This window comes from Nicotiana tabacum, chromosome 19 (assembly GCF_000715075.1).
Source record: "Nicotiana tabacum cultivar K326 chromosome 19, ASM71507v2, whole genome shotgun sequence".
NCBI lineage: Eukaryota > Viridiplantae > Streptophyta > Magnoliopsida > Solanales > Solanaceae > Nicotiana > Nicotiana tabacum.
The window spans coordinates 123,457,891-123,470,166 of NC_134098.1; the positions used below are offsets into that span (position 1 = coordinate 123,457,891).

The 12,276-nt window shown below is 39.8% G+C and overlaps 1 protein-coding gene across 1 annotated transcript; it reads right to left on the reverse strand.

Moving 5' to 3' along the window:
- Positions 1–11,360: 11,360 nt before the first annotated feature.
- LOC142173706 (uncharacterized) lies at positions 11,361–11,861 on the reverse strand. The gene has a single exon (XM_075239331.1). The coding sequence runs from the start codon at positions 11,859–11,861 to the stop codon at positions 11,361–11,363; it is 501 nt and encodes a 166-aa protein (XP_075095432.1).
- Between the last annotated feature and the right edge of the window lie 415 nt (positions 11,862–12,276).

A 12,276-nucleotide genomic window follows, 5' to 3' on the forward strand; every position in this document is an offset into this window, starting at 1 on the left:
CAGAATAGCAATCCAAAATCATGGAGAAATGGTCTGTAGCCCATTTGAAATATACCTGAGGCCCTCGGGACCCCGTCTAAACACACAAACAAATTCCATAATCTAACACGGACTCACTCGAGGTCTCAAATCACATCAAACAATGTCGAAACTATGAATCGCACCACGAATCGAACTCATGAACTTTCAAATCATCCAACTTCTAAAACGCGCGTCGAAACCTATCAAATCAATCCGGAATAACGTCAAATTTTGCAGGAAAGTCCCAAATGACATAACGGAGCTGTTGCAACTCTCGAAATCGCATTCCGACCCCGATTTCATAAAATTCAACTCTTGGTCAAACCTCTCAACCTTCCAAAACTTCAACTTTTCCAACTTTCACCGAAATGCTTCAAATTACCCTACGGACCTCCAAATCCAAATACGGACGCATGCCTAAGTCCAAAATCACCATACAAAGCTGTTGAAATCATCAAAACTGCATTTCGGAGTCGTTTACACAAAAGTCAAATTCCTGTCAACTTTTATCGCTTAAGCTTCTAAAACATAAATTCTTCTTCCAAATTGACTCTGTATCATCCGATAACTGAACTCGGCTACGCACGCGCATCATAACACATAATACAAAGCTGCTCAAGACCTTATGCTGCCAAGAGGGACCTTAAATTCTCAAAACAACTGGCCGGGTCATTACATCTTCCCCCTCTTAAACAAACGTTTATCCTTGAGCGTGCCAAGAATCGTCCCGAAGTCACCAAATCACTGAATGCATTCATCCTTCATACACCCGTGGGTGACCCCGCGTCACCCCAATCTACATAAGCCTGACGACACCGTCTCAACAGTAATTTATCCCTTGCACCAATATCACTAAGCCTTGCAGCCAAAACTTTCACCATCTGTTCATCTCCAAAAGGTCTGATTCCTACATCCACACCCGGTATTAGTCTCAACTAGTTGCAACAACTTATGCCTACAGCCACACGGTACAACCACGCGACATGACACATCACACATATGCCCGTAACAACATCTCTGATCTCAATAGCTGCCGCAATCAAACCCAGCACCGACAGTTAGCCTCATATCCGTTAGAACCCTATTTCAAACCTCCACAACACTGACAACGATGCAAGAAATATGAAGACCTCCTAACTATTCACCCAAATTAACAAGTCACCTCTAAATACATCGGGCACACACCACGCAAGCTAAAACTCAATAAGCGAAGCACAAAAATGACTGAATATGTAAGGAGAAACATATAAGAGAACTATCAAATAAGCCCGACAGGCACAACTCCCTATCAGTACCATTCTATGAATCAATCTACAAGGAAGAATCAAAGTACATGAACAAATCACAAGGATCTCATCTTGATATAACTGCCACCGCGGCATGCAGCCCGGTTCAAACACATCAAATCACATGAATCTGCGAGGGTCTCACCCTTAACGCTGAATCACAAGTAGAATACATATCATACCAACCAAAACCTTCCACTAATTCACTTCCGCCAACAAAATCACAACACATACTAAGCTCTCACTCTAGTAGAGCATCTAAATCGCAAGTTGTAACCCATCACCCAAAATTCACATCAAAGCTACCAAAATGAGGAACAGAAAGTCACTCCTAGCCTCATTGTCCTCTCTCTCCTTCCCTCGCCTGCCCTCTCTCTCCTGGTCCCACATGCCCTCTAATCGACGAGCGATATCTACCACCTGCTGAAATGAAATATCTGACTCCATCTCCTGAGCCATGCGGAACCGAATATCATGCTTGAGCCCCTCAATGAACCTACGGACTCGCTCCCTAACCAAAGCGACCAAAGCAGGTGCATGTCTGGCCAAATCACTGAATCTAATGGCATACTCTGACACTAACATAGTGTCCTGGTACAGCTTCTCAAACTCTGTGCGCCACATCCCGAAGGGACTGAGGTACAAACTCGCTTAGGAACATCTCTTAAAACAGAGCCCATGTAAGTGAAGCTGCATCGGTCGGGCTACCTAACTCATACGCCCGCCACCACTGATAAGCCTCTCCCCTAAGGTGGATCATAGTAAAAGCAACCCTACTCGTCTCCACAATACCTATAGTGTGGAGAATGCGATAGCACTGCTCTAGAAAGCCCTGTGCACCCTCTGAAGCCAAAACACTAAAGGTAGAAGGGTCATACTTCTTGAACCTTGCAAGTCTAAGATGCACTTCCTCAGATGTTGCTGCCCTAACCACGGGATGAACTAGAACCACATGTTGTGTCGCCATGACACCTGGAACCTGACCAACGGGAACGCGCTGTTCTGGAGTACGGGCGGCGGGAGTCTGGGCTCCTCCCCCAGTATGTGAAGTAGCTGGTGCAACCGGAATCAAACCTGACTGAGCCAATATACCAACCATGCTCAGGAACTGTGCTAAGGTCTCCTGAAGTCCAGGGGTAACAGCAGGCGCTTCTGGTACATGTCCCCTAACCAGATCTACTGGCGGCTCCTCAACTGCTGCTTTGGTAGGCGCCCTAGCTTCGGTACGTGCTCCTCTTCGGCCTATGGCCCTGCCTCTAACGACACCTGCTCCGGGAGCAGTGTCATCAGTAACTGCAGCTCGAGTCCTCACCATCTGTGAGAGAATAGAATGATAAAAGCTCAAACACTGAGCTCAATAAACTCGCACGATATGAATGAAGGAAGTGAAATTGTCCTAATAATTATGTAGCCTCTCGAAGATAAGTACAGACGTCTCCGTGCCGATCTACAAGACTCTACTAAACTCGCTTATGACTTATAGCAGCTATGAACCTAGGGCTTTGATACCAACTTGTCACGACACCAGTTTCCCTCCATAGGATGTCGTGATGGCACCTAGTCTTCTAAGACTAGGTAAGCCTAACACTTACTAAATTATTAGAAGTAATCAACCATCTACGAAGAATATGAAATAAACATCTTATACAAATTTCAATCCCAAAACTGGTAGTACAAGTCATAAGCTCTACTAAGTTTGCTAAAAAACCTTTGAATACAACTGTTTCGAAATAGAGAATAAACAATGCAAATACAATAACAGAATGAGACTTTGAGGCATGTGAACGCAGCAACATGTTTACCTTGAGTCTCCACATCAAGATCCGTACAGCTAGCTAGCGATTGACTGACTCTGAATTTTCTGGATCTACACAAAAATGTGCAGAAGTGTAGTATGAGTACACCACAGCGGTACCCACCAAGTATCAAGACTAACCTTAGTGGAGTAGTGACGAGGGACAGTCAAGACACCTACTGGACTAAATAACCTGAACAATTATAGGTATAGAACTAACAGAGTATGATATATCTACAGAACTACGCATAATGACAACAATAATACGGGGCTTACGATAGGAAATAGAAGCAACAATCAGTAGAGAAACACCACCAGTAATAACACAGTTTAAATCCGGTGAAAAACAAATAAAGGGGAGACAAGTAGCAATCGATAAGAATAACCGCTTCTGCACCAGGTTTATTCCATAATCTCCACGAGGTACCATACCTCAAATATTCACAAGTCACGGGTCCCACTTTGTGAACCCTAAACACTTGGCATCTTGGGCTCTCATTTCAACTGATAATTGTACGGACGACTCACGTGCCAATAGAACCATTCTCACATAGAAGGAAAGTAGACGAGAGTGTGTATAAATGCTCAATAATATCAGGAAAACATCTTCTTAAATTGATAGGAGTGATTAATTACGTGTATGCTTGTGCAAGTGTTCTGACACAGTTCAGGCCAACCAATAAGTGTAGAGAAAATGAACAGCACGTAAGAATGTCCCCCACAATTTTCCACAAGGTAAAACTCACACAGGTAGGTATGCCACTACACAAATATCAGCAACAAGAATGCCCCCAAGCCATCACAAGTCATCACAGATCAATCCCTGACATAGCCAACCTTGTCTCGCCACGTGCACAATAATAAAATAAATGCCCGCCTTGTCTCTCCACACGTGCATAATGATATTCCCACCTTGTCTCGCCACATGCGCAACCCACATATATAGCCCGCCTTGTCATGCCACATGTGCAAATACCAATAGTAACAATAGCACGACAGAAACCTCGTACAACACAACAACAACCGCACGACAGAAACCTCGTGCATCACAACACTGAGTACAATACCAACAATGATAATAACACAAGAGTACGGAAAGTAAATCAATTCAAAAGCTTTCGATCACAAAGAAATGGTAGAACGAGTTCACAAAGAATAAACACAATAGAGAATGCTAGTCATAATAAGAATAGCTCAGCAGGGAGCAATAATATGTAACAACGATCCCACAAAGTATAGTTCAACAACAAGGGAGATAACACGAGTCAATAATTTCAAATAAGGATAAGTCAACTAAGATATAGGATAACTAAACTTCTTTTAAGGTTAAGCAATTACGAAGGAGATACAACAAATCCAATTAAGGGTAAGCAGTGGAAGGATAATCATAACCTTAATTAAGGATGAATAATTACAAAAGATATAATTATAATTTCAATTAAGGAGAAGCGATTAGGGAGGGATAGCATGGCAATAGAAGAGGTAACAATTTCAGTTAAGTCACATAAGAGTCAAATAGGCAATAAGAGTGGATCATGAAGCAATTAATTCCAATTAAAACATGTAGAGGTGAAACTAGTAAATGGGAAACTTAATCATAACAAAACAACTTCATATTCAGTGAACATGAGGAACTAAGAGCCCTAAAGGTCAACTTTCCACAAATAAGCTCGAGCGTGTACTTGTCACCTCGCGTACATGGACTTCACATAACATAATTAGTATAAAAGACTCAAGTCCTAAGGGGTCCCACACAAAGTTAGGCAAGATACTTACCTCAAAGAAGATATATTGTTACTCTAAAATGAACTTCTCAAGTGAAATAACCTTCGAACGGCTCAAATCTAGCCAAAATAACTTCAAAGCATAAATAAAATTCATAAGCAACTATTCCGGATAATAAAATTTCAATCTTTATCAAAACAAAAAAATCAAACCAAAAGTTGACCCCCAGGCCCTCACCTCGGAACCTGACAATTTTCACAAAATTCGAACACCCATTCCGATACGAGTGCAACCATACCAAAATTATCAAATTCTGATACTAATTCGTCCCTCAAATTATCATTTTACATTCTGAAAGTTTTCTTCAAAATCTCCATTTTTTCTCAACTCAAAACACTAATTTAATGATAAAAATAAAGATAAAATAATGGAATATAATAAATTCTAGGTAAAGAACACTTACCCAATTAATTTTCTTGAAAAACCCACAAATAATCGCCCAAAATCGAGCTCACAGCACTAGTATAGCCGGTGGTATGGATATGCAGACTCTGCTACCTGGTGCGGAAGGTCATGAGGGTCTATCCCACGGGAAGATTGTATAAGTGTGACATGTAGTCACTGGATAGATTAAAGATTGAAACCGAGTATGGACGTTATGGTACTACTGCTAATGTAAGAATTTATGCCTGAAGGGCGCTCTATTCATTTGGTCATGGACTGTGGAATTTTGTTTCGGAATTGACAGTTGTTCTTGTGTGTCATGGGAAAAGGTTATTGTGGATTCTTGAAAGGTTATTAGCAGTACGGTACGATCAGAATCGGCTTGAGGTCCGTCGATGAATCTAAATGTGAATGTGTTCATTTCAACATAGCATTGCATACGGGGGAGTCTTCGAGCCTTGGATGTTATTTCTGTCATCAACCATTCTGTGTAATCTCTGTTGTGCCATGTGGGTTCTGAGACGGTTTGATTATTCGCACATGTATTGAGATCCCATGAAGTTCGTGGTGTTGTGAGAGCAGGATGGCTCTCGAGATGCAGGTCATTTATTGCACCTTAGTTGTGCTTGGGTTTCATAGCATATGGCACTATCCGTCTCCCCAGGGTTGTATTTTTGCACTTGGCGTGCTTGTGGTCGACATTCGGGTATTTCATAAGTATTAGCATTATGGCTTGATGGGTATTTCCTTACTTATTGTTATGTGTGGATTGGGTGGCACGCCGCCAAGGATATGTTGTTTAGATCGGGTTGCACGCTGCGATGGTATCACGTATGGATCGAGTTGCACGCCGCAATAGCGAGATGATGCGTACGGTTCCCTATATCTTTTCTTGTGCATTTTGTTTCACATTCTCTGAGAAATGTTCATAACATCTTTTCGGTTGTCGTATTAGTTACGTGTGCTGGGTAGTTCTTTCCCACGGTTCGTTTTTCCTTATATATCATATTTGAGTCGTGGCCTGTTGGCATATTGATGGAGTCATATGAGACTTTGGCAGTGTCTGAGATGGCTTATTGCCTGAGAAACTTGTACTGGGTGATACGAGGTTATTGGACCTGGGATCAGTGCAATCAGAGATAGGAAGGGTATATTAAAGGGTAAATATCGTTATTCAGTTCAGAATGAGGTAATGATTCTTGTTAGGAGGAGAAACTCCATGATTGGTGATTCGGGTAGTTATGAGTTTCTACACATTTCTTCCATCGTGAAAGTATTGCGAGAGTTAGAACAGGGCTTATATATGTTATGAGGTATACTACAGGCTTCGGGTCAGGGGAAATTTCAGCTGTTGTGCTTGGGAGAGATTGCCTTGGGAAAATGAGTTATGTGGTGCATGGGTGATTTCAGCGGAGGAGCATGGTCATGTTGGGTTCAGTGTCTGGTGACTGATACGATGTTCGTGTGTTAGAATCTAGTATCATGGAGAATTCCGGATGTTGGAACTTGGTTCTAAATCTTGTTAGCTAAGGTAGCAGGAAAGATCTTCAGTCTAGCTCGAGCTAATGTGTTCAACCGGGTTGTGGTGGCACGGGTAGGTGCACGAGGTGTTAAACAGTGATTTTGGACAACTCCAGAGCAGTCCTTGGAACGTTCGAGGACGAACATATGTTTAAGTGGGAGAGAATGTAACGACCCGACCGGTCGTTTTGAGCTTTAGCGCGTTGTTTGGCAGTTTGAGGCCTTGGGTAGCTTCACTTCAAGTATTATGACTTGTACGTGTGGTCGGAATGGAATTTTGGGAAGTTCGGAGTAGATTTAGAAAGAAAATTCTAAATTTAGAAGCTTTAAGTTGGACGAATTGACTAATGTGTGACTTTTGAGTAAATGACCTCAGAATTAGGATTTGAAGGTTCCAATAAGTTCGTATGATGATTTCGGACCTGGGCGTATGTTCGGGTTGATAATCAGGTGGCTCGGGAGTATCTCGGTGCTTATTACGGAAGGTTGGCATTTTGAAGGTTTAAGAATTTCTTAAGTTTGGGTTGGAGTGGATTTTGATGTGATCAATGTCCGTTTGGGATTCTGAGTCTGGCAATGGTTCTGTATGGTGATTTTGGTCTTAGGAGCGTGTCCGGATGTTGATTTGGAGGTCCGTAGGTCATTCCGACATCAATTGGCGAAAGTTAGAAATTTTGATTTTTGAAAAGTTTGATCGGGAGTGAACTTTTTGATATCAGGGTCGGATTCTGATTCTGGAAATTTGGAATAGGTCTGTTATGTCATTTATGACTTGTGTGCAAAATTTGAGGTCAATCAAACTTGATTTGATAAGTTTCGGCATTGAATGTAGAAATTGAAAATTGTTAATTTTCATTAGGCTTGAACTGGAGTGCGATTTGTGTTTTTGATGTTGTTTGATGTGATTTGAAGACTCGACAAAGTTTGTATGACGTTTTAGGACTTGTTGGTATATTCGGACGGGGTCCTGAGTGGCTCGGGTGTGTTTCGGGGTGAGTTTTGAGCGAGACTGGTCATTTCGGCACTCTGATGTTGTTGTGGAACTTTGGAAGAGCGGGGGCACATTTTGGAGTGCTGAGGCAGAGGAAAAGTGCGGACCGCAAAGGAAAAGTGCGGACCGCAGAGGAATTGTGCGGAACGCAGAATTTCTCTTGCGGCCGCAAAATTTAGATTTCTGCAGATTCGATGGTCCGACTTCGGAAGCTTATATCTTTTAATCTACAAGGAATTTGGAGATGATTCAAAAGAAAAAGTTGTAGTTCTTTGAGTCTAGTTTTCAGATAATTGTAGCCCTTTGAGTCTAGTTTTTATAAATTTATACTATTAATCATTTGGACATTTGTAGAGAAAGTTATGGTCAATTTACTGAAGCCTGGTAGTGCAGAGCTGCTGAAGTGCGGCCGCACTATTTGGATTGTGGCCGCAGAACCTGGGATGTGCGGCCGCACAAAACAATGTGTGGTCAGCACAATGGGGGTCAGATTTTTGTACTATATGAACGAGAGTTTCATCTCATTTTTCATTTTTGAACTTTGGGAGCTCGGTTTGTGGCGATTTTTTGTGGGATTTTCAAGAAATTATCGGGGTAAGTGATTCTAACTCGGATTTGGTTAATATACATGAATATATCATTGTTTCATCATTTAATTAGTATTTTGAAATGGAAATTTGGTGAAAATTGTAGAAATTTCATAAAAATGAATTTTTGGGATTTGAATGTCGATTCGGAGTCGGATTTAAGTGAACCTAGTCTGGTTGGACTCGTAATCGAATGGGTTATCAGATTTTGTAAGTTTCATTGGATTCTGAGATGTAGGCCCCACTGCCAACTTTTCGAGCGAAGTTGGGAATTTTTATAAATAATTAAATTTCAAGTATTGGAGTATATTTTGATTAATTTGCATGATGTTTGACTAGTTTCGAATTGAACGGCACCAAGTTGGGGCTTTAGAGCGAAATTGTGATCGGAAAGTGGTCTTTGAGATGAGGTAAGTCTCCTGTCTAGCTCTGTGAGGGGGGAACTATCCCTAGGTGATGTATATGATATGTGTTATTTATTGCGGGGGCTACGTACGCACGAGGTGACGGGAGTCCGTACGTAGCTAGATCCATGTTATTGTCCGGGTAGACTTAGGTTCACGCTATGCTATACTTGTACTATAGTTTATTTCGCATTATGACTTAAGACTAGACGTGCGTAGAGTGATAGACTTGCTATTGTAGAGATTTGACGAGTTTCATGATTAGCCACGGAATGATTGTGTTCCTCTTACGGATTTCTCCTGCGCTATGCGTTTTCATCGAAAGGTTTTCCTTAAAATTATAACTCACACGTTTATTCGTGAGTGGGGTCAAGGACCCGTTAAAGCTTCTTATTCTAATGGGATCGGGCCATTCGCCTCGGCAGGATTATGTACCACACTCTCATGGGAGTGGGTCATTCTCCACTCTCATGGGAGTGGGTCGTTCTCCTCGACAGGATTATGTACCACACTCTCATGGGAGCGGGTCGTTCGCCTCAGCAGTATAATAGATGCATGTATGATTCGTGTCGTTTGACCCTCGGCAGTGACAGATTATGATGGGATCAGGCCGTACGCCTCGGCATTTCTATAAAATACTATCATGGAATCATGCGTAATATTTGACAAGAAGTCAGTGTATCTATGAGTCTTCCTGATTTGAATTATTACGACCTATATGGTGAGGTCCATTATATATATATGCTCTGGTTGAGGAGGTAATTTCTAATTGAGAGCTTGAGCCTATTGTAGAGAGGAGGATTGTATCACGTATTTACTCTTGTTTATTTCGTTTGTTTACTCTGCTCCATATCTGTTTACTTCTAATTATAACTGTCTTATTGGATCACTAGTAAGTGTCGATGTCAACCCCTCGTCACTACTTCTCTGGGAGTTAGACTAGATACTTAATGGGTAAGCGTTGATTTACGTACTCATGCTACACTTGCTGCACATATTTGTGCATGTACATATATGTCGGGTGTTCTTTTGGGCACAGAGGCGCGGCTATTGCGGAGACTTACCGTGAGCTGCATTTCATGTTGCGATCTGCAGCCTGCAGAGTCTCCATTAGATTATTTATATTCTCCTATCTAATTTGTATTCCAGACAGATGTTGTATTTATTATATTTCCTAGTTGAGGCTCATGCACTTGTGACAACGGGTTTTGGGGGTGTTTACGGGTTGTTCATTATTGTAGTTATGAAATTATTATCATTTACCCTGTAAGTTCTATTTCTCACTATTTAATGAAAAAAACTATGATTTCAAACTACTAAAATGAGTAATTAAGTTAATCATTCAATGTTGGCTTGCCTGACGGCGGTGTTAGGTGCCTTCACGACCTTTAGTGGATTTTGAGTTGCGACAATACTGAACTTTTATGAATTAATATGTAAATTTCACAAACATCCAGAATTTTATATTGGAAGTATCTATCATTCAAACTAGAAGAACACATCTAAGTTTTTAAGGTTCACCTAATATTCTGAATAAAATACTGGAATTTTGTAATCAAACATATGAAAACAACAAACTCTCCAGCATATAGTACTGGAGGTATCTTTGATTCAAAACCAGAAAAAATGCTGAATAAAATAGTGCAAAACTACAACAAAATATCAGTATAATATGCTGGAGATTTATGAATTGATATGTAAAACTCACAAACTTCCAGGATATTATGCAAGAAATATTTGTGATTTTATACGTATAACATGTCTAGTGTTGTTTCCATTGTAGAATACCATACAATGTGAGTACACCGTGGGTACAAGTATACTAACATTCTTCGTATAACATTCTTATTGCACACTTTGTATAACATTCTTATTGTTAAACCTATTATACTTGGTATAATTTAAAGTAAACAGTGCATACTGGGAACAGAGTTCTAGAAATCAAAACGACCGGCACAGTCGTTACATACAAAAAATATCATTAATTCCAGTATAATGTTCGGGATATACCTTTAAGCTTTTTATATAGGTATACTATAGAGTGTACCTATTATATTTGGTATAATTTAAAGAAAACTGTGCATATTGCTTTACTATATGTGATGAGTTCCAGTATATTTAACTGATTATTGGACAGAAAAATAAATCAGTTCAGTAAAATGTTCAAGGTATACTTTTAAGCTTTTTATATAGCTATACTATAGAGTGGACACTCTTACTTTTGATAGATATATGGATTTCGGAAAAACAAATATTACTATATAACTGCAACAAAGTATTTTGTAATAGAAGAAACAAAGATTACAGTCATTTTGACTTTAAATCAAGAAACAAAAAGAATAGACATTAATGATATTTTGAGAAACAATAATCCCGAGCAAATTATTCTGGATTACAGTCACTTTTTTGAATGAGCGCATGCAACCTTATTGTATATAATCAATCATTCTTTTTCCTATATTTTCTTGAATAAGGATAAACTACTGCTGAATATGTGCAATTTGTTCTGTTATGCCCATATCTTTTGCAACGACCACATCTTGATTCCTTCTTGAATTCTGTACATGAGACATGTCGATTCTTCTATCATCTTCCTAGCATAACTTTTGCATCCGGAGGCTTAGTGATTTCTGATTTAATAGTATCTGGTATAACCCATGTAGTTGAATTACCTACAGAATTTACTTGCCTTTCATATATTTTTAACCAAAAGTCCCTTGTATAATAGGTGGAGCAGAAAGCCGATTTATTTTGATATATAGTGTCAATTGCAGCAATTGCATGTTCACAGGGTATCTCGTCTAGCTGAAATTCAGAACAATCACATGTTCTCTTGTCTCGATTAATAATAAATTCCATACCCCCTTCGTTGACTTTGAATTTGAGTCGATCAATGGGCAATACTCTAAATGTAAAAACTGATTTAATTTTGTCATTCAATGTTGCTTCTGCCGAGTTTGATATTTCATGGAAAATTCCTTTTGTTGTTGTCCTTCTTTCATAGAACCAGATTTGCAATTTTTCTTGTATGAAATCCATCATTGTTAAAAGTGGCAATTCTCTTGCACGTCTCAAGACATTATTCATTGACTCAACAATATTTGTTGTTAGCATATCATATCATTGTCTTGGATAATGTGAACGAGTCATCTTCCTGGTGGTTCCTCCATTAAGTAGTTGAATGTTTTCTTATCAACGGCAGCTATTTGGGACATAAAGTCATCAAATTCTGATTGAATGTATACTCTTGCAGCACTTTGAAACAGGTTTATTACAGTGTTTCTCACTCTTCTTTGCTTTAGATTATTCTCTAAATGATATATGCAAATACCATGGTAGCACTCAGGGAAAACTTTTGCAATTCCATTTGCAATGGCCTTGTGTCGATCTGATAAAAACATTAAATCTTTACGAATGCCAATTGCTTTAATTCTCTGAAGTACCATTCGTATGACTCGTTATTCTCTGAATTCGCTACCCCAAATGCTATAGGAAAAATCTA

Excerpts from the sequence above, each read along its gene's own strand:
- LOC142173706 (XM_075239331.1), bottom strand. The coding sequence starts at position 11,861 with ATGAATAATGTCTTGAGACGTGCAAGAGAATTGCCACTTTTAACAATG.